The 22,991-nt window shown below is 55.3% G+C and overlaps 1 protein-coding gene across 2 annotated transcripts in view; it reads left to right on the top strand.

Moving 5' to 3' along the window:
* The window catches only part of gne (glucosamine (UDP-N-acetyl)-2-epimerase/N-acetylmannosamine kinase), a 42,546-nt gene extending 19,986 nt beyond the window's left edge, over window positions 1-22,560 (top strand). For both annotated transcript variants that reach the window (XM_078407837.1, XM_078407843.1), the window contains exons 5-12: window positions 614-826; window positions 1,883-1,970; window positions 3,932-4,142; window positions 6,868-6,997; window positions 9,374-9,595; window positions 10,431-10,613; window positions 18,545-18,658; window positions 21,781-22,560. In XM_078407837.1, the coding sequence (XP_078263963.1) occupies window positions 614-826; window positions 1,883-1,970; window positions 3,932-4,142; window positions 6,868-6,997; window positions 9,374-9,595; window positions 10,431-10,613; window positions 18,545-18,658; window positions 21,781-22,016 (1,397 nt within the window). In that variant the 3' untranslated portion in view covers window positions 22,017-22,560. The remainder of the gene's footprint in view (window positions 1-613; window positions 827-1,882; window positions 1,971-3,931; window positions 4,143-6,867; window positions 6,998-9,373; window positions 9,596-10,430; window positions 10,614-18,544; window positions 18,659-21,780) is intronic.
* The last annotated feature ends 431 nt before the right edge of the window (window positions 22,561-22,991 follow it).

The following is a 22,991-nucleotide window of genomic DNA, read 5'->3' as shown; positions in this document are numbered from 1 at the left end:
AGTGAACCATCCAAGGACCCAGACAGGCTTTCCAGGTGAGGCAGAGGTTCACCTGCACCACCTCCAACCTCATCTACTGTATCCGCTGTTCCAGGTGTCAACTGTACATCGGTGAGACCAAGCGCAGGCTCGGCTATCGTTTCGCTGAACACCTCTGTTCAGTCTGTCTTAACCAACCTGATCTCCCGGTGGCTCAGCACTTCAACTCCCACTCCCAGTCTGACCTTTCTGTCCTGGGCGTCCTCCATTGTCAGAGTGAGGCCCAGCGCAAATTGCAGGAACAGCACCTCATATTTCGCCTATGCAATTTACACCCCAGCGGTATGAACATTGACTTCTCTAACTGCAGATAGTCCCTGCTTTCCCTCTCCATCCCCTCCCCTTCCCAGTTCTCCCACTGTCTTCCTGTCTCCGACTACATCCTATCTTTGTCCCTCCCCTGAAGAATCGTCTCGACCTGAAACGTCACGCATTCCTTCTCTCCAGAGATGCTGCTTGACCTGAGTTACTCCAGCTTTTTGTGTCTACAATGGTTTGTGGTTTCACCTGTAAAGATGTACGCTGCACCTTGCTGACTGAGCTGTGTGTATCCCGCATTACCGTGTGTCTGCAGGAAGCAAGGAGATGGTGCGGGTGATGAGAAAGAAGGGCATTGAGAAGAACCCCAACTTCCACGCCGTGAAGCACATTCCCTTTGACCAGTTCATCCAGCTGGTTGCCCACGCGGGGCTGATGATCGGCAACAGCAGCTGTGGGGTGCGTGAGGCTGGGGCATTCGGCACGCCCGTCATCAACCTGGGCACACGCCAGACCGGCAGAGAAACAGGTAAAGGCACTGGCACCGGGCCCGCCGGCACGGCAAGGGTTACTGCCACTGTGCCCACTGGCAGGGCAAGGGTTACGGGCACTGGGCACCGGGCCTGCCAGTACGGCAAGGGTTACTGACGCCGGGCACTGGCACCAGGCCTGCCGGCACGGCAATGGTTACTGACACCGAGCCCACCGGGAAGGCAAGGGTTACTGACACCGGGCCCACTGGCAGGGCAAGGGTTACTGGCACTGGGCCCACTGGCAGGGCAAGGGTTACTGACACCGGGCCTGCCGGCACGGCAATGGTTACTGACACCGGGCCCACCGGCAAGGCAAGGGTTACTGACACCGGGCCCACTGGCAGGGCAAGAGTTACTGGCACCGGGCCCACTGGCACGGCAAGGGTTACTGACACCGGGCACTGACCCCACTGGCAGGGCAAGGGTTACTGACACTGGGCACTGACCCCACTGGCAGGGCAAGGGTTACTGACACTGAGCCCACTGGCAGGGCAAGGGTTACTGGCACTGAGCCCACTGGCAGGGCAAGGGTTACTGGCACCGGGCCCACTGGCAGGGCAAGGGTTACTGGCACTGGGCCCACTGGCAGCGCAAGGGTTACTGACACCGGGCACTGAGCCCCCCACTGGCAGGGCAAGGGTTACTGGCACTGAGCCCACTGGCAGGGCAAGGGTTACTGGCACCGGGCCCCACTGGCAGGGCAAGGGTTACTGGCACCAGGCACTGGGCCCACTGGCAGGGCAAGGGTTACTGACACCGGGCACTGAGCCCCCCACTGGCAGGGCAAGGGTTACTGACACCGGGCACTGAGCCCCCCACTGGCAGGGTAAGGGCCGAATGGGCTCCTCCTGCACCTATTTTCTATGTTTCTCTGTGTGTTTCTGTCTGTTTTGAGTTTCTTGTTTCTGTGTGTTACTACGTTTCTCTGTTTCTGCGTGTTTCTCTGTTTCCGTGTTTCTCCGCGTTTCTCTCTTTCTCTGTTTCTGTGCATGAAACGGTTGCGTTTTGCTTCGGTGGACGCTGACCTTTGTGCTGACCTTCCCCACCCACAGGTGAGAATGTGCTCCATGTGCGGAACGCCGACAGTCAGAACAAGATCATGCAGGCCCTGCAGCTTCAGTTTGGCAAGTTATACCCTTGGTACGTCCCTGCGGTTTCCCTTGTCGGAAAAAACTGCAGATGCTGGTTAAAATCTCAGGTAGACACGAAATGCTGGAGTAACTCAGCGGGTCAGGCAGCATCTCTGGAAAACATGGACACAGAGTGCTGGAGTAACTCAGCGGGTCAGGCAGCATCTCTGGAGAACATGGACACAGAGTGCTGGAGTAACTCAGCGGGTCAGGCAGCATCTCTGGAGAACATGGACACAGAGTGCTGGAGTAACTCAGCGGGTCAGGCAGCATCTCTGGAGAGAAGGAATGGGAGGGTCGAGACCCTTCTTCAGACCTCAACCTGATACGTCACCCATTCCTTCTGGAAGGGTGTCGAGGAAATGGGCTCATGTGTGGGACCGGCTCCCGGGAAGACCTTGCCTCCGGTGCACTGTGCACGTGGCAGCGTGATGTGACGTAACGTGACTACCGTCCGTGACTGGCGGTACTGGGCGTGATATGATAGCACGTAATGGGAGGTACCTGCCGTGACGGCCATCGGTACCGGACGTGGCCAGACGGTGCGTGACGGGCAGTGCCTGGCGTGATGTGATGGTGTACTGAGTTTGATGGGCGAGTGTACCCGAGGTGGCGTGACGGTGCGTGGCACGTGACGGTGCTTGACAAGTGACGGTATGGGATGTGGCGTGACGGTACCAGACGTGGTGTGGTGGTATGTGAGACGCGAGGGTTCTGGGCGTGGCATGGTGACGGTACGTGAGGGTGCCGGGTGTGGCGTGACTACGTGAGGGTGTGGCGTGACTGTACGTGAGGGCGAGGGTGCCAGGGTGACGGTACGTGAGGGTGCCGGGCGTGGCATGACGGTACCTGAGGGTGCCGGGTGTGGCGTGACTGTATGTGAGGGTGTCGGGCGTGAGGGCGAGGGTGCCAGAGTGACGGTACGTGAGGGTGCCGGGTGTGGCGTGGTGGTACGTGAGGGGCGGGGGTGCTAGGCATGGTGTGACGGTGCGTGAGGGCGAGGGTACGTGGTGTGGTGGTACGTGAGGGGCGGGGGTGCTAGGCGTGGCGTGGTGGTACGTGAGGGCGAGGGTACCAGGCGTGGCGTGGTGGTACGTGAGGGGCGGGGGTGCTAGGCGTGGCGTGGTGGTACGTGAGGGCGAGGGTACCAGGCGTGGCGTGGTCGTACGTGAGGGGCGTGGCGGTGACGGGTCCATTCTGGGCAGGGGTGTGAGTATTACTTCCTTCAGCCTATCCTGAGTTTAGACTGAGCCGCTCACATGGGCTAAAACTGCTGGTCGGGGGATAGCTCTGGCAGATAATATTAAGGGAAATAATCCATGTTGGTTGGTGTGGGCAAGATGGGCCAAAGGTCTGTTTCCAAGCTGCCTGACTGCCTGACATGGATAATTGTGCCACAGTTGTTTTAGTTTTTAGTGTGGAGGTACAACGCAGAAACCACCTTCATCCCACCAAGTCCATGCCGACCAACAATCCCTGCACATTAACATTATCCTACACACACTGGGGACAATTTACATTTATACCAAGCCAACTAACCTACATACCTTTAGTTTAGTTTGGAGATACAGCATAGAAACAGGCCCTTTCGACCCACCGGGTCCGCGCCGACCAGCGATCCCCGCACATTAACACTATCCTACACACACTAGGGACAATTTGTACATTTACCAAACCAATTAACCTACAAAACCTGCACGCCTTTGGAGTGTGGGAGGAAACCGAAGATCTCGGAGAAAACCCACGCAGGTTACGGGGAGAACGTACAAACTCCGTACAGACAGCACCCGTAGTGGGCATGGAACCCGGGTCTCCGGCGCTGCATTCGCTGTGAGGCAGCAACTCTACCGCTGCGCCACCCTGTTAAATCCATCCTTGAGCTGCAGGGAGGGGCAGGGCAATGCCTTCTCCACCGACGGTGTGGAACTATTGCCAGCAAACCAGTAAAAATGAATATCATTCCATTTCCAGCTCAAAAATATACGGTGATGGAAATGCTGTTCCTCGGATCCTGAAGTTTCTGAAGTCAATAGACATCAACGAACCCTTGCAGAAGAAGTTCTGCTTCCCTCCAGTGAAGGAGTGCAGATCCCAGGATATCGACCACATTCTGGAGATACAGTGTGCGCTGGCCATGGACCTGGGTGGAACCAACCTGCGGGTGGCCATTATCGACATGAAGGTAATGCCCCTTCCCTCGTGCAGGCTCGCCCAGTCCCACACACACTGCACAACGCTCTGTCCACATGTGTGTGGTACCTGGGAAGTTCTGCAGCAACTATTGCAACGTTTGAGAAACAGACAGGTACATGGATGGGACAGGTTTAGGTGGCTATGGGCCAAACACCAGCAGCTGGTACTGGTGTAGCTGGGACATTGTGGGCCGGTGTGAGCAAGTTGGGCTGAAGGGCCTGTTTCCACACTGTATCACTGTATGGCTCTAGTGTAGCTGGGACATATTGGCCGGTGTGGGCGAGTTGGGCTGAAGGGCCTGTTTCCACACTGTATCACTCTATGACGACTGGTTCTGTGTCACTGAGTTGGTCCCATGACAGTAAAACACTCCAAGGCAGTCAAGGATGAATGTGCCTGCACAATGGCCACTAGAGTGGAGAGGGGTGGGGAGGGGGGGGTGGGGGGGGAGGTGGCAGCACGTGGAAATGCAGGGGATGTGTCGATGGCTGTGAGGAGTTTGACAGAGGATAAGTCTGAGCCGCTGTGGCACAGGGAGGGAGCATTGGAGGCGGCAGAAAGGGTCGTCAGTGGAGACTGGGCACGGAGGTGATGGGATAGGAAACAGAAACATCAAAATAAGGTGCAGGAGGAGACCATTTGGCTCTTTGAGCCAGTACCGCCATTCATTGTGATCATGGCTGATCATCCACAATCAGTACCCCGTGCCTGCCTTCTCCCCATATCCCTTGATTCCGCTAGCCCCTAGAGCTCTATCTAACTCTCTTTTAAATTCATCCAGTGAATTGGCCTCCACTGCCCTCTGTGGCAGAGAATTCCACAAATTCACAACTCTCTGGGTGAAAAAGTTTCTTCTCACCTCAGTTTTAAATGGCCTCCCCTTTATTCTTAGACAGTGGCCCTTGGTTCTGGACTTGCCCAACATTTGGAACATTTTTCCTGCATCTAGCCTGTCCAGTCCTTTCATAATTTTATATGTCTCTATAAGATCCCCTCTCATCCTTCTGTACTCCAGTGAATACAAGCCCTGTCTTTCCAATCTTTCCTCATGTGACAGTCCCGCCATCCCGGGGATTAACCTGGTGAACCTACGCTGCACTGCCTCATTATTTACAGGGAGAGGGTGCAGGGGAGGTTTACCAGAATGCTGGACCCTGGATTACGGGTATCAGCTGCAGGGAGAGGTTGGCCAGACTTCGATTGTTTTCTCTGGAACATCGGAGGTTGCGTGGAGATCTGATAAAAGTATATAAAATGATGAGAGGCATAGATAGGGTACACCAAACCTGTTTCCCCAGAGTGAAAATGTCAAAGGCTTGAAGGCATAACTATGTGAGGGGCAAAGTTGAAAGATGTGTGGGGCAGGTTATTTTTACACAGAGGGTGGTGGGGGCCTGAAACGTGCTGCTGGGGGTAGTGGTGGAGGCAGATACAATAGACCTTTGGATAGGCACATGGAAATGCGGGAAATGGAGGGATATGGATCACTTGCAGGCAGATGTGATGGTGGCATCATGTTCAGCACAGTCTTTGTGGGCTGAAGGGCCTGTTCCCCTGCTGTACTATTCTACCTCCTCTGCTTCAAGGGGAACTAGGGTTAGCCGGGACATCCAGTATATTGGGCTAAATTGGTTTGTCCCGTACGGGACCGCCCATGTCCCGTATTAGGCCCAGGGTCGCTGTAGGCCCGGACAGTGTAGGCCCGGACAGTGAATACAAACCCAGTCTTTCCAATCTTTCCTTACATGACAGTCCCGCCACCCCAGGGATTAACCTCGTGAACCTACGCTGCAGTGCCTCAACAGCAAGCATGTCCTTCCTCAAATTAGGAGACCAAAACTGCACACAATACTCCAGATGTGGTCTCACTAGGGCCCTGTACAACTGCAGAAGGACCTCTTTGCTCCTAAACTCAAATCCTTATTATAAAGGCCAACATGCCATTGGCTTTCTTCACTGCCTGCTGTACCTGCATGTTTACTTTCAGTGACTGGTGTACAAGGACACCCAGGTCTCTTTGCACTTCCCTTTTTCCGAATCCGCCATCATTGAGATAATAATCTGCCTCCTTGATTTTGCCGCCAAAGTGGATAACCTGACAGGCTCAGAGGAGGGTTGGGTGGGGAGGTCACTGCTGTGGACACAACGGCAGCAGTTACCTGGGGCTGTTCCAATCTGTGGGGCTCAGCATCGAAGATCCCTGCAGTGAGGAGGGGCTGGGTGGAGTGGGAGGGGGGAGTGGGTGAGCGGAGATCCCTGCCGTGTGGGTGGGGGAGGGGAAGGGGGTGAGCTGGGATCCCCGCAGTGAGAGGGGGCTGGGTGGGGTGGGGGGATTGTAAGCTGGGATCCCTGCAGTGAGAGGGGGCTGGGGTGGGGGGGTGGGTGAGCTGGGATCCCTGCCGTGTGTGGGGGGGGCAGTGGGTGAGCTGGGATTCCTGCAGTGAGTGTGGGCTGGGGGGGGGGGTGGGGTGGAGGGGTGGGCTGGGGTGGGTGAGCGGAGGTCTCTGCAGTGAGGGTGGGCTGGGGGGGGGGGTGGGTGAGTCGAGATCCCTGCAGTGATGGTGGGTGGGTGGGCTGCTGTTGGAGGGCTGGACTACAGGACCAGTGTCGGGGCTGGAGTCACATTAGCTGCTGCTGTTGACTCTCTGCTCTGTCCGGGCACCTTCAGCTGGGCATTGACTTTGATCGTTCACAATATAAATTATTTCTTTCAGGGTGAAATCATGAAAAAATATGTCGAGGCCAATCCCAAAACCTACAATGAGAGGATTGAGTTGATTCTGAAGATGTGCACAGAGGCAACGGCAGAGTCAGTCAAGCTGAACTGCAGGATCCTGGGCGTGGGTGAGTGGGGCCGTGGGTGAGTGGGGCCGTGGGTGAGTGGGGCCGTGGGTGAGTGGGGCCGTGGGTGAGTGGGGCCGTGGGTGAGTGGGGCCGTGGGTCAGGGACAGCATTCTACGGGTGGGGGGGGGGGTGTGAATCACAAAATCCCATTCATTTCCACGTCCTTACAGCAGAATTAGGCCATTCGGCCCATCACGTCTACTCCGCCATTCAATCATGGCTGATCTATCTATTATAGAGTCCCAGAGTGATACAGTGTGGAAACAGGCCCCATCAGCCCATCTCGCCCACACCGGCCAACAATGTCCCAGCTACCCTCGTCCCACTTGCCTGCACTTGGTCCATAACCCTCCAAACCTGTCCTATCCATCTGTTTCTTAAACGTTGCGATAGTCCCAGCCTCAACTACCTCCTCTGGCAGCTTGTTCCATACACCCACCACTCTCTGTGTGAAAAAGTTACCCCTCTGATTCCTATTAAATCTTTTCCCCTTCACCTTGAACCTGTGTCCTCTGGTCCTCGATTCCCGTACTCTGGGCAAGAGACTCTGTGCATCTACCCGATCTATTCCTCTCGTGATTTTGTATTATGTCAGACGTTCAATGATCAAAGCAGATTTGGTTTGGTTTAGTTCAGAGAAACAGCACTGAAACAGGCCCTTCGGCCCACCAAGTCCTCACTGATCACTGACCATTCACAGTAGTTCCATGTTATCCCACTCGCGACACACTGGGCGATTTACTGAGAGCCAATTAACACACAACCCCGCACGTCTTTGACATGTCAGGAAACTGGAGCACCTGGAGAAACCCCGGGTGTCTGGTGCTGTGAGGCAGTGGCTCGGCTCGACTCGCTGCGCCACTGCAGCTCTCGGGTCTTGAAAATTCAGATCAACGATGACAAAAGTACATTTCAATTATATAAATTTAAATGAAACATTTAAACAACCGAACAGTGGGTTTAGTTTAGAGATGCAGCACGGAAACAGGCCCTTTCGGCCCACTGGGTCCGCACCGACCAGCGATCCCCGCACACTAACACTATCCCACACCCACTAGGGACAATTTTTACATTTACCAAGCCAATTAACCTACAAACCTGCACGTCTTTGGAGTGTGGGAGGAAACCGAAGATCTCGGAGAAAACCCACGTACAAACTCCGTACAGACAGCACCCTTGGTCGGGATGGAACCCGGGTCTCCGGCGCTGCATTCACTGTAAGGCAGCAACTGCACCGCTGCGCCACCGTGCCGCATGGGTCGTGCACCATTCTTCAACACACTGGGGATTCGTGTAACAGCGGCCTGGCCAGGGAACGTGGTTTCTGCATCATTCTCTGCCCTGCCTGCAGTGAGGTGTGAGCTCATTCACACTGTGCTTGTTATCGCAATAAACCCACGCCTCTGCCCACCACTACACTCTACGGCCATCTTTAAGACCTTGCTTAAACTAAGTCTGGGCACAGGGGTTATTTAGTCAAACAGATGTCTCTGGAAAGAAAAGTTTGTCTTATCTCACCATTGTACAGTATGTCCTTGAGGCTGTACAATCTGACGCCTCGTGATTTACGGGCTCTGCAAATGAGCAAACTCTTTTGCAAAGCACCTGATGTTTCTCTCAGCGATGCGCAATGTTAGCAGACAGCTCCATTGTGCTGAGAAGCCCGTTTTAACCCTTGTATACCCGTGTAATTCACCCGTTTCCCAGCCACAGTGCGGCCTACATGTGGAGTTTGCGTTTCTGACTTGCAGGTAAAGCTGGGGTTGGCAATGACTAAAGCTGTGAGTGATGGGCCAGTGAGCCTCATCAGTGGCGGGGAAGCTGTTGGAGGGGATTCAGGGACTGGATTTACCTGCAGTTGGAAGAAAATGGCTAATTAGGGACACCTCTTTCACAGGGCGGGTCGTGTGTTATGAACATGATTGAGCAAGTGAGGCAGGTGATTGATGAGGGCAGGGCGGATGTTGCCTGCGTGGATTTTGATAAGGCATTTGATAAATCCCCCATGGCAGGCTGATCCAGACGATGCACAGGATCCACACTTGATTGTTGGGGTTCTGGCTGCTGCTGGGTTGTGCCGGGGTGAGCGGGCGGTGTGCCGGCCTGTGCCGGTGCTGAGGGGCGGTGGGCTGGCCTGTGCAGGTGGGGTGCCGGTGGTGAGCGAGTGGTATCCCGGCTTGTGCTGGCGGGGTGCGGGCGGTGTGCGGGCAGTGTCCCGGCCTGTGCCGGTGGTGTCCCGGTGGTGTCCCGGCCTGTGCCGGTGGTGAGCGGGCAGTGTCCAGGCCTGTGCCGGTGGTGAGCGGGCAATGTCCCGGCCTGTGCCGGCGGTGTGCCGGCTGCAGCCTCTGATCTCCGTGTCGGTGCTCCTCTCGCCAGGCGTGTCGACGGGAGGCCGGGTGGACCCCGGTGAAGGGGTGGTTCTCCACTCCACCAAGCTCATCCAGGAGTGGGTGTCCGTGGACCTGCGCACCCCCATATCGGACGCCCTCCACCTGCCCGTCTGGCTGGACAACGACGGCAACTGTGCTGCTCTGGCAGAGAAGAAGTTTGGCTGTGGCAAAGGCGTGGAATGTTTTGTGGTGATGATCACCGGCACAGGTGAGCCCCCCGTGGATGGTGAACCACCCACAATGCCTGTTGGAGCCTGCGTGGCTCCACGATCTCCGTGTGCGATAGGACTGGCGGGAGCGGACATGGGGCAAGGCTGGACACTGTCTCTCAGTGAGGACAATAAACCTACACACAATACCAAGACGTCTGATCTCCAGTGGCATTACTGTTACTGTTATCGACCAGAAGCTCTACTGACCAAACACAGCAACTGGGTTGCTGGGGGTGTGGGGAGGGGGTTAGCGGGGGTGTGGGGAGGGGGTTAGCGGGGGTGTGGGGAGGGGGTTAGCGGGGGTGTGGGGAGGGGGTTAGTGGGGGTGTGGGGAGGGGGTTAGCGGGGGTGTGGGGAGGGGGTTAGCGGGGGTGTGGGGAGGGGGTTAGCGGGGGTGTGGGGAGGGGGTTAGCGGGGGTGTGGGGAGGGGGTTAGTGGGGGTGTGGGGAGGGGGTTAGCGGGGGTGTGGGGAGGGGGTTAGTGGGGGGTGGAGGTTGCTGGGGGGGGAGGGGGTTAGCGGGGGTGTGGGGAGGGGGTTAGTGGGTGAGGGGGTTAGCGGGGGTGTGGGGAGGGGGTTAGCGGGGGTGTGGGGAGGGGGTTAGTGGGGGTGTGGGGAGGGGGTTAGCGGGGGTGTGGGGAGGGGGTTAGTGGGGGGTGGAGGTTGCTGGGGGGGGAGGGGGTTAGCGGGGGTGTGGGGAGGGGGTTAGTGGGGGTTAGTGGGTGAGGGGGTTAGCGGGGGTGTGGGGAGGGGGTTAGTGGGGGGGTGTAGGGAGGGGGTTAGCGGGGGGGAGGGTTACTGAGGGTTACTAACACCCCCTGTTGTTCTGCCAGGGATTGGAGGTGGCATCATCCACAACAACGAGCTGGTGCACGGCAGTATGTTCTGTGCGGCTGAGCTGGGGCACATCATGGTGTCGCTGGACGGGCCTGACTGCACGTGTGGCAGCAAGGGCTGCATCGAGGCCTACGCCTCAGGGCTGGCTCTGCAGAGGGAGGCCAAGCGACTGCACGACGGTGAGTGGCACACGGTGCCCCCATTACACACGGTGCCCCCATTACACACGGTGCTCCCATTACACACGGTGCCCCCATTACACACGGTGCCCCATTACACACGGTGCCCACATTACACACGGTGCCCACATTACACACGGTGCCCACATTACACACGGTGCCCCCATTACACACGGTGCCCCCATTACACACGGTGCCCCCATTACACACGGTGCCCCCATTACACACGGTGCCCCCATTACACACGGTGCCCCCATTACACACGGTGCCCCCATTACACGCGGTGCCCCCATTACACACGGTGCCCCCATTACACACGGTGCCCCCATTACACACGGTGCCCCCATTACACACGGTGCCCCCATTACACACGGTGCCCGCATCACACGCGGTGCCCACATTGCACAGTGTGATCACTCACAGCAGCTTATCATAAACCATGGAACAAACTGCCCACATTACACATAGAAACTAGAAAATAGGTGCAGGAGGAGGCCATTTGGCCCTTCGAGCCAGCACTGCCATTCATTGTGATCATGGCTGATCATTCTCAATCAGTACCCCGTGCCTGCCTTCTCCCCATATCCCTTGATTTCACTAGCCCCGAGAGCTCTATCTAACTCTCTTTAAAATCCATCCAGTGAATTGGCCTCCACTGCCCTCTGTGGCAGAGAATTCCACAAATTCACAACTCTCTGGGTGAAAAAGTTTCTTCTCACCTCAGTTTTAAATGGCCTCCCCTTTATTCTAAGATTGTGGCCCCTGATTCTGGACTCCCCCAACATTGGGAACATTTTTCCTGCATCTAGCTTGTCCAGTCCTTTCATAATTTTATATGTCTCTATAAGATCCCATCTCATCCTTCTAAACTCCAGTGAATACAAGCACAGTCTTTCCAATCTTTCCTCGTATGACAGTCCTGCCATCCCGGGGATTAATCTCGTGAACCTACGCTGCACTGCCTCAATAGCAAGGATGTCCTTCCTCAAATTAGGAGACCAAAACTGCACACAATACACCAGATGTGGTCTCACCAGGGCCCTGCAACTGCAGAAGAACCTCTTTACTCAAATCCTTTCGCTATGAAGGCCAACATGCCATTAGCTTTCTTCACTGCCTGCTGTACCAGTACGCCAACTTTCAGTGGCTGGTGTACAAGGACACCCAGGTCTCGCTGCACCTCCCCCTTACCTAACCATTGAGATAATTGCCTCCTTGTTTTTGCTGCCAAAGTGGATAACCTCACATTTATCTATATTATACCACATCTGCCTTGCATCTGCCCACTCACTCAACCTGTCCAAGTCACCCTGCAACCTCCTAACAACATCTTCGCAGTTCACACTGTCACCCAGCTTTGTGTCATCTACAAACTTGCTAGTGTTACTTCTAATTCCTTCATCCAAATCATTAATATATATGGTAAACAGTTGCGGCCCCAACACCGAGCCTTGCGGCACTCCACTCGCCACTGCCTGCCTTTCTGAAAAGGACCCGTTTACTCCTACTCTTTGCTTCCTGTCTGCCAAACAATTCTCTATCCATGTCAACACCCTACCCCCAATACCATGTGCTCTAATTTTGCTCACCAATCTCCCGTGTGGGGCCTTATCAAAGGCTTTCTGAAAGTCTAGATACACTACATCCACTGGCTCCCCTTCATCCATTTTACTTGTCACATCCTCAAAAAATTCCAGAAGATTATTCAAGCATGATTTCCCTTTCATAAATCCATGCTGACTTGGACTTATCCTTTTACTGCTATCCAAATGCACCGTTATTACCTCTTTAATAATTGACTCCAGCATCTTTCCCACCACCGAAGTCAGGCTAACTGGTCTATAATTCCCTGTTTTTTCTCTCGCTCCTTTCTTGAAAAGTGGGATAACATTAGCTACCCTGCAATCCACAGGAACTGATCCTGAATCTATAAAACATTGGAAAATGATTACCAATGTGTCCACGATTTCTAGAACCACCTCCTTGAGTACTCTGGGATGCAGACCATCAGGCCCTGGGGATTTATAGCCTTCAGCCCCATCAGTCTACCCAATACTATTTCTCGCCTAAAGCAAATTTATTTCAGTTCCTCTATCCCCCTGTCCTCTAGAACATCTGGGAGATTGTGTCTTCCTTAATGAAGACAGATCCAAAGTACCTGTTGAACTCTTCTGCCATTTCCTTGTTCCCCATAATAATTTCACCTGTTTCTGCCTTCAAGGAACCCACATTTGCCTTTACTAATCTTTTTCTCTTAACATAGCCAAAGAAGCTTTTACTAACCCTCTTTATATTCTTGGCCAGCTTACCCTCGTACTTCATCTTTTCACCCTGTATTGCCCTTTTTGTTACCTACTGTTGTCCTTTGAAAGTTTTCCCCAATCCTCTGGCTTCCCGCTAGTCTTTGCGATGTTATACACCTTTTCTTTTAGTTTTATTCCATCCCTAACTTCTCTTGTCAGCCACGGTTGCCTCTTACTCCCCTTAGAATCTTTCTTCCTCTTTGGAATGTTAGAGGCAGGAAACATGTTCCCAATGTTGGGGGAGTCCAGAACCAGGGGCACAGTTTAAGAATAAGGGGTAGGCCATTTAGAAGATGAGGAAAAACTTTTTCAGTCAGAGAGTTGTAAATCTGTGGAATTCTCTGCCTCAGAAGGCAGTGGAGGCCAGTTCTCTGAATGCATTCAAGAGAGAGCTAGATAGAGCTCTTAAGGATAGTGGAGTCAGGGGGTATGGGGAGAAGGCAGGGATGGGGTACTGATTGAGAATGATCACATTGAATGGTGGTGCTGGCTCGAAGGGCCGAAGGCCTACTCCTGCACCTTTTGTCTATTGATCCTGCATCTTCTAGATTATGCCCAGAAATTCCTGCCATTGCTGTTCCACCGTCATTCCTGTCAGGATCCTTTTCCAGTCGACCTTGGCCAGCTCCTCTCTCATGCCTTCAGAGTCCCCTTTGTTCAACTGCAACACTGACACTTCTGATTTAACTTTCTTCCTCTCAAATTGCAGATTAAAACTAATCATATTATGGTCAGTACCTCCAAGAGATTCCTTTGCATTGAGTTCCCTTATTATATCTGGTTCATTGGACAACACTAAATCCAGAATTGCCTCCTCTCTGGTAGGCCCCAGTACAAGCTGCTCTAAGAATCCATCTCGGAGGCACTCTACAAACTCCCTTTCCTGGGGTCCAGAACCAACCTGATTTTCCCAGTCTACCTGCATATTGAAATCCCCCATAACCACAGTGGCATTAGCTTTGTTACATGCTAGTGTTAACTCCGGCTGCAACTTACACCCTATATCCAGGCTACTGTTTGGGGGACTGTAGATAAACTCCCATTAGTGTCTTCTTACCATTACAATTCCTCAACTCTATCCACAGAGATTCTACATCGTCAGTCCCTATGTCACCCCTCGCAAGGGACAGAATTTCATCCCTCACCAGCAGAGCTACCCCACCTCCTCTGCCCACCTGCCTGTCCTTTCTGTAGGACGTATAACCCTAAATATTCAGTTCCCAGTCCCAGCCTGCAGCCACGTCGCTGTAATCCCCACAATGTCATATCTACCAATCTCTAACTGCGCCTCAAGCTCATCCACTTTACTTCGGTTTCCTCCCACACTCCAAAGATGTACAGGTTTGTAGGTTAATTGGCTTGGTAAATGTAAAAATTGTCCCTAGTGGGTGTAGGATAGTGTTAATGTGCGGGGATCGCTGGTCGGCGCGGACCCGGTGGGCTGAAAGGGCCTGTTTCCGCGCTGTAGCTCTAAACTAAACTAAACCGACCTGCAGATCCCCCCAGCATGGGCTCGGGGGGGCTGTGCATCTTTTAGCCCCCACCCCCGTTCCCCACGTTCGTGCCACTAGTACAGAACGGCCTGTGGCCCATGGAAGAACAACACCACGGTTGTCCACCTCAATGTGCAGTGAGCTGGGATGCAGCTGCTCTGGTCGGGCGCAGGGAGGCAGGCGTTAGACCGCACACACCAGGAACTGCAGGTGCTGGAACAGAGAGAAACACAAAGTGCTGGAGGAACTCGGCCGGTCAGGCAGCATCTGTGGAGGGAATGGGCGGCATTTCTAGTTGGGACCCTTCAAACTCTTTTGGCAAGCGTCAGAACTCCAATTTGGTGCACAGTTACTTTTATAAAACTAGAATTGAATTGAATAAGTTTATTGGTCAAGTATGTACACATACAAGGAATGTGTCTTGGTGCTCCGCTCGCAAGTAACAACACGAACGTACAGTAAACAATTAAGAATAAAACATAAAACATTGAAAGATTAAGAATATAACATTACGGTTTAAACATGTGAATGAAATAAACCAGAGCACAAAGACTTTGGTTATTGAGTAGAACTACTACATGTGGAAAAAAGCTGTTTTTATGTCAGGCTGTGGCTGCTTTGACAGTCCGGAGTCGCCTTCCAGAGGGAAGTGCTTCAAAGAGTTTGTGGCCACGGTGAGAGGGGTCAGAGATGACCTTGCCTGCTCGCTTCCTGGCCCTTGCAGTGTACAGTTCATCAATGGGGGGAAGGTTGCAGCCAACAACCTTCTCAGCTGATCGAACGATCCGTTGCAGCCTCCGGATGTCGTGCTTGGTGGCTGAGCCAAACCAGACCATGATGGAGAAGGTGAGGACGGATTCTATGATGGCAGTATAAAACTGGACCATCATTGCCTGTGGCAGGTAGACACAAAATGCTGGAGTAACTCAGGCAGCATCTCTGGAAAGAAGGAGTGGGTGACGTTTCGGGTTGAGACCCTTCTTCAGACTGATTGCCTGTGGCAGATTGTGTTTTCCCAATGAGGAGAAACATGCACCTGTGGGGTGAATTGGACGTTGGTCTTGGGCAGAGCTGTGAAACTGGGACAATCAATCATGGGCAGCCTCCAGTCTAGTTTAGAGATACAGCGTGGAAACGTGCCCTTAAGCCCACTGAGCCAACGACGACCACGATCACCCCTTACACTAGCACTTTCCTGCACACTAGGGACAGGTAATTTACAGAGGGCAATTAACCTACAAACCCGCACGACAAAATGAGAGTACCCGGAGAAAGTTGCTGCCCCACTGGTGGAGTTGCTGCCCCACTGGTGGAGTTGCTGCCCCACTGGTGGAGTTGCTGCCCCACTGGTGGAGTTGCTGCCCCACTGGTGGAGTTGCTGCCCCACTGGTGGAGTTGCTGCCCCACTGGTGGAGGTGCTGCTCCACTGGTGGTTGTTGCTGCCCCACTGGTGGTGGAGTTGCTGCCCCACTGGTGGAGTTGCTGCCCCACTGGTGGAGTTGCTGCCCCACTGGTGGAGTTGCTGCCCCACTGGTGGAGTTGCTGCCCCACTGGAGGAGTTGCTGCCCCACTGGTGGAGTTGCTGCCCCACTGGTGGAGGTGTTGCCCCACTGGTGGAGGTGCTGCTCCACTGGTGGTTGTTGCTGCCCCACTGGTGGTGGAGTTGCTGCCCCACAGGTGGAGTTGCTGCCCCACTGGTGGTTGTTGCTGCCCCACAGGTGGTGGAGTTGCTGCCCCACAGGTGGTGGAGTTGCTGCCCCACAGGTGGTGGAGTTGCTGCCCCACTGGTGGAGGTGCTGCCCCACTGGTGGAGGAGTTGCTGCCCCACAGGTGGTGGAGTTGCTGCCCCACAGGTGGAGTTGCTGCCCCACAGGTGGAGTTGCTGCCCCACTGGTGGTTGTTGCTGCCCCACAGGTGGTGGAGTTGCTGCCCCACAGGTGGTGGAGGTGCTGCCCCACTGGTGGAGGTACTGGTGGTTGTTGCTGCCCCACAGGTGGTGGAGTTGCTGCCCCACAGGTGGTGGAGGTGCTGCCCCACTGGTGGAGGTGCTGCCCCACTGGTGGTGGAGTTGCTGCCCCACAGGTGGAGTTGCTGCCCCACTGGTGGAGTTGCTGCCCCACTGGTGGAGTTGCTGCCCCACTGGTGGAGTTGCTGCCCCACTGGTGGAGTTGCTGCCCCACTGGTGGAGTTGCTGCCCCACTGGTGGAGGTGCTGCTCCACTGGTGGTTGTTGCTGCCCCACTGGTGGTGGAGTTGCTGCCCCACTGGTGGAGTTGCTGCCCCACTGGTGGAGTTGCTGCCCCACTGGTGGAGTTGCTGCCCCACTGGTGGAGTTGCTGCCCCACTGGTGGAGTTGCTGCCCCACTGGTGGAGTTGCTGCCCCACTGGTGGAGTTGCTGCCCCACTGGAGGAGTTGCTGCCCCACTGGTGGAGTTGCTGCCCCACTGGTGGAGGTGCTGCCCCACTGGTGGAGGTGCTGCTCCACTGGTGGTTGTTGCTGCCCCACTGGTGGTGGAGTTGCTGCCCCACAGGTGGAGTTGCTGCCCCACTGGTGGTTGTTGCTGCCCCACAGGTGGTGGAGTTGCTGCCCCACAGGTGGTGGAGTTGCTGCCCCACAGGTGGTGGAGTTGCTGCCCCACTGGTGGAGGTGCTGCCCCACTGGTGGAGGTGCTGCCCCACTGGTGGAGGAGTTGCTGCCCCACAGGTGGAGGAGTTGCTGCCCCACAGGTGGAGTTGCTGCCCCACTGGTGGTTGTTGCTGCCCCACAGGTGGTGGAGTTGCTGCCCCACAGGTGGTGGAGTTGCTGCCCCACTGGTGGAGGTGCTGCCCCACTGGTGGTGGAGTTGCTGCCCCACAGGTGGAGTTGCTGCCCCACTGGTGGAGTTGCTGCCCCACTGGTGGAGTTGCCGCCTCACTGGTGGAGTTGCTGCCCCACTGGTGGTTGTTGCTGCCCCACTGGTGGAGGAGTTGCTGCCCCACTGGTGGAGTTGCTGCCCCACTGGTGGAGTTGCTGCCCCACTGGTGGTGGAGTTGCTGCCCCACTGGTGGAGTTGCTGCCCCACTGGTGGTGGAGTTGCTGCCCCACTGGTGGTGGAGTTGCTGCCCCACTGGTGGTTGTTGCTGCCCCACTGGTGGTGGAGTTGCTGCCCCACTGGTGGAGTTGCTGCCCCACTGGTGGAGTTGCTGCCCCACTGGTGGTGGAGTTGCTGCCCCACTGTGGCCGGAGACCCGGGTTCCATCCTGACTACGGGTGCTGTCTGTACGGAGTTTGCACGTTCTCCCCGTGACCGCGTGGGTTGTCTCCGGGATCTTTAGTTTCCTCCCACACTCCAAAGACGTACATACAGGTTTGGAGGTTAATTGGCTCTGTATAAAATGTAAATTGTCCCTAGTGTGTGTAGGATAGTGTTAGCATGTGGGGACCACTGGTTGGCGTGGACTGTGTGTTTCCACGCTGTATCTCTAAACTAAATTAAAAAAACCCATGTGGTCACAGGGAGAACGTACAAACTCTGTACAGACAGCACCTGTAGTCACAAAATGCTGTAGTAAGTCAGCTGGTCAGGCAGCATCTCAGGAGAGAAGCTCGGTGACATTTCGGGTCGAGACCCTTCTCCAGCATTTTGTGTCTACCTTCGATTTAAAACAGCATCTGCAGTTCTTTTTCCTACACCTGTAGTCAGGATTGAACCTGGGTCTCTGGTGCTGTGAGGCAACAACTCTACCGCTGCACCACCGTGCCCCAAGTCACCTAGGGAGCTGAGGAGCAAGTAGACAGGTTGGTTGTGAGTTGTCAGACTACCAGGGAGCACTGTGTGTGTGTGTGGTGACTGCACTCCTCGCCCAGCCAGGACCATGCCTGGATTCAGGTAGTCCCTGCTTCCCCTCTCCATCCCCTCCCCTTCTCAGTTTTCCCACTAGTCTTCCTGTCTCCGACTACATCCTATCTCTGTCCCGCCCCCTCCCCTGACATCAGTCTGAAGAAGGGTCTCGACCTGAAACGTCACCCATTCCTTCTCTCCAGAGATGCTGCCTGACCCGCTGAGTTACCCCAGCATTTTGTGTCTACCTTCGATTTAAATCAGCATCTGCAGTTTTCTTCCTACATGTTCAGCGTCTGTGTTTTGCCTTGACAGAGGACTTGCTGATGGTGGACGGCATGTCCAAGAGTGGAGGGGCAGTGAATGCCATCGACCTCATCTATGCTGCCAAACTGGGCAACGTCGAGGCTCAGAAAGTCCTCAAAACAGGTGAGCAACGCCCGGCTTCAGTCCCCACCCCGGCTGCATTTACACCACTCCCCACCGTCCATCCCCCTGCTCCTCCAGCTCCATGTTGCATTGAATCCATTCAATGGGTGGGCAGCGACAGGAGAAAGGAGTGGGGGGGCAGGGAGAGAGAGGAGGCACAACGATCGAGCGAGCAAGCGAGGGGAGAGGGTCGGGGGAGGGGTAGAGGGAGTGGGGGGAAGGGCAGAGGGGTGGAGCGGGAAGGTGGGGAAAGGAGGGTGTAGGAGTAGGGGAGGGTGTAGTAGGTGGGGGTGTGGGAGGGGAGGGTGCGGAGGGGTTAGGGGGGAGGTTGGAGGGGGAGGGCAGCTTCCACCATTTCCCCAGCCAAACTCACCTCCATTCTGGAGCAGAGAATTTCCTCTGCCATTAGTCTGTCAAGTGAACCCTCAGGGTCTCGACCTGAAACGTCACCCATTCCTTCTCTCCCGAGATGCTGCCTGTCCCGCTGAGTTACTCCAGCATTGTGTCTGTCTACGGTCTGCAGTTTTCCGTACACAAGTAAGCGGTGAGCCAGTTTTGCAACCACCCAGAGGGCCGGGCCTCTCTCTCTCTCTCTCTCTCTCTCTCTGAGTGTGCTCACCACATTCACTCCCACGTTCAGCACTGCTCCATTCCTTCCAACCTCCTTCCCTGACTGCACACACGTCATAACCCGTGGCCTTGTGCCTCCACCCCCCTGTCAGAGTCACACAGCGTGGGAACAGGCCCTTCGGCCCAACTTGCCCATGCCGACATCAGTCCAACCTGCCCACATTTGGCCCATATACCTATCCATCTACCTGTCCAAATGTCTTTTAAATGTTGTTATAGTCCCTGCCTCAACTACCCGTTCCGTATATCCGCCACCCTTTCTGTGAAAAAGTTGCCCCTCAGGTTCCCATTAAATCTTTCCCCCTTGAGCTTAAACCTGTGCCCTCTCATAGAGTCATAGAACCTGGGAACAGGCCCTTCAGCCCATCTTACCCGTTCCAACCAACATGCCCCATCTACACGAGTCCCACCTGCCTGCGTTTGGCTCATATCCCTCTAAACCTTCCTACTAAATCTTACCCCCCCTCACCTTAAAGCTATGGCCTCGGTTCTAGACTTCCTTACTTTGGGTAAAAGACATTCACCCCATTGGAGGAACAGCACCTCGTATTTCACTTGGGCAGTTTACACCCCAGCGGTATGAACATTTACCTCTCTAACTTCAGGTAGTCCCTGCTTTCCCTCCATCCCCTCCGCCTTCCCAGTTCTCCCACCAGTCTTCCTATCTCCGACTACATTCTATCTCTGTCCCGCCCCTCCCCTGACATCAGTCTGAAGGGTCTCCACATGAAACGTCACCCATTCCTTCTCTCCAGAGATGCTGCCTGTCCCGCTGAGTTACTCCAGCAATTTGTGTCTACCTTTGATTTTAACCAGCATCTACAGTTTTTTTCTTTCACCCTATCTATTCCTCTTATGACCTTCCACACCTCTATAAGTTCACCCCTCCTCCTCCTGTGCTCCAAGGAATAAAGTCCTATCCTGCTCACCCTCCTGTCCATGCAACATCCTCCTAACCTGTAAAGAGTCACAGAGCCACTCCTCCTTAATTTCCCTTCCCTGGTTCTTGGTCCTCCAAAATATTCCAAATGGAATTTAAACTGGAGGTGGTGGGGTAAGGTCTGTGTCTGTTCACCTCATGACTTTACACGTGTGTGTGTAATCTCATTCTAATTGCCAGTCACCAGCCAGCTGCTCCCTATGTTCCTCCTATGTTCTGCCTGGCCTGGCCTGGCCTGCTGTGTTTGCCTGTTCCCCAGCTCTGGGGAAGGGTCTCGGTGTGTGGGCTGTGGTCACTGATGAAGTCCCTCTGCCACCTCACGTTCCGAGCCATGACGGAGGGTGAAGACACGCGTGTGCGCTCTCCCGTCGACATGTGGAGCCAGTTTCAGGGCATTGGTGACGCACGGCAAGCTTCCCCCGACAACAACATTTGCTAACGGCTGTCCCAGCAGTGGGAGGACAGGCGTGTCCCAGGCTGCACAGAGAGATAACGCTTGCCCAAGCACCAGGCGTGAGAATACATAGTGGCAAGGTGCAGCCACAACTCAGGGGTTAACACAGAAACACAGAAAATAGGTACAGGAGGAGGCCATTTGGCCCTTCCAGCCTGTACGCACCGCCATTCATTGTGATCATGGCCGATCATTCACAATCAGTAACCCTTCTTCAGACTGATGTCAGGGGAGGGGGCTGGACAAAGATAGGATGTAGTCGGAGACAGGAAGACTAGTGGGAGAACTGGGAAGGGGGAGGGGACACAGAGGGGAAGCAGGGACTACCTGAATCCAGGCATGGTCCTGCCTGGGCGAGGAGTGCAGTCACCACACACACACACACAGTGCTCCCTGGTAGTCTGGCAACTCACAACCAGCCTCTCTCCCCGTGTGTGTGTGTGGGGGGGTTGTGTATGTGTGGGGGGGGGGGGGGGGGTTGTGTGTGTGTGTGTGTCGCTGCTCTCCCCGTGTGTGTGTGTGTGTCGCTGCTCTCCCCGTGTGTGTGTGTGTGTGTGTCGCTGCTCTCCCCGTGTGTGTGTGTGTGTGCCAGCCTGACGCCTGTCTCCCTGTGCCCGTGTGTGTGTGCCAGCCTGACGCGTGTCTCTGTGTCTGTGTGTGTGTGTGCCAGCCTGACGCCTGTCTCCCTGTGCCCGTGTGTGTGTGCCAGCCTGACGCGTGTCTCTGTGTCTGTGTGTGTGTGTGTGCCAGCCTGACGCCTGTCTCCCTGTGCCCGTGTGTGTGTGCCAGCCTGACGCCTGTCTCCCTGTGCCCGTGTGTGTGCGTGCCAGCCTGACGCCTGTCTCCCTGTGCCCGTGTGTGTGTGCCAGCCTGACGCCTGTCTCCCTGTGCCCGTGTGTGCGTGCCAGCCTGACGCCTGTCTCCCTGTGCCAGTGGGAATGCCAGCCTGACGCGTGTCTCTGTCTGTGTGTGTGTGTGTGTGCCAGCCTGACGCCTGTCTCCCTGTGCCCGTGTGTGTGTGCCAGCCTGACGCCTGTCTCCCTGTGCCCGTGTGTGTGTGCCAGCCTGACGCCTGTCTCCCCGTGCTCTCTCCAACAGCCAGCTGTGCCCTGGGCGTGGGCATCGTCAACATCCTGCACACGGTGAACCCGTCGCTGGTGGTGCTGTCGGGGGTGCTGGCTGCCCACTATGAGGACGGGGTGAAGGAGGTGATTGCCCAGCGAGCACTGCCCTCTGCCAGGGCTGTGGACGTGGTGGTGTCCGGCCTGGCAGAGCCGGCACTGCTGGGTGCTGCCAGCATGGTGCTGGACTATGCCACCCGCCGAACCTACTAGAGCGCCACTCCCCCCACGCCCACCGCCACTCCCCCCACGCCAGCACCTGCAGTTTTTTCCTACCTCTCTATTTAATATTTATTCAGCTCTCTAGCGCCAATCTACTGCTGCTGTGACTATTTCCCCCTCTCCCCCTGCCTTTAGCTTGTGGCCATTTCCTACCAAATCCACATGGAACAGTTCTGTTCCGGATCAAAGCCGAGGCTGGGATCAGCCCAGACCAGGGCTGGTCCTTCCCTCACCCTCCACTCCCTCCTCAAAGCAGTCGCCACAGTTTCTGATCTCATGGACGCTCCTGACCGTGAGAAAAGTGGGGTGTGAGTCTTCAGCACGTCCAAATCTGAGCCACTCCCCACATCTGTTCATAACTTCATTTAATCGGTATTTAAATTTATAACACAAAGTGCTGGAGTAACTCAGCGGGTCAGGCAGCATCTCTGGAGAACATGGACACAGAGTGCTGGAGTAACTCAGCGGGTCAGGCAGCATCTGTGCACAACGTGGACAGGTGCCGTTTCGCATTGAGATCCTTCAGACTGATGGATTCGGGGGGGGGGGGGGGGGGGAAAGCTGGAAGAGAGAGGTGGAGGCAGGACAAAGCCTGGCAAGTGATAGGTGGATACAGGTGAGAGGGGCATTTGGCAGATGGGTGGAGGTGGTGACAAAGGTGAGAGGGGCATTTGGCAGATGGGTGGAGGAGGTGGATACAGGTGAGAGGGGCATTTGGCAGATGGGTGGAGGTGGTGACAAAGGTGAGAGGGGCATTTGGCAGATGGGTGGAGGAGGTGACAAAGGTGAGAGGGCATTTGCAGATGGGTGGAGGAGGTGACAAAGGTGAGAGGGCATTTGGCAGATGGGTGGAGGAGGGTGACAAAGGCTGGAGGTGAAAAGGAGACTAAAGGATGTGGGATATGGAGAGAAGAGGAGGTGAAATGTGAAGCCAGAGGGAGGGATGTGGGTAGAGAGGGGGAGGAC

Source organism: Rhinoraja longicauda, chromosome 1 (assembly GCF_053455715.1).
Source record: "Rhinoraja longicauda isolate Sanriku21f chromosome 1, sRhiLon1.1, whole genome shotgun sequence".
Lineage (NCBI taxonomy): Eukaryota > Metazoa > Chordata > Chondrichthyes > Rajiformes > Arhynchobatidae > Rhinoraja > Rhinoraja longicauda.
Note: the sequence above shows the minus strand (reverse complement) of the source record. Positions and strands in the feature narration are given on the sequence as shown.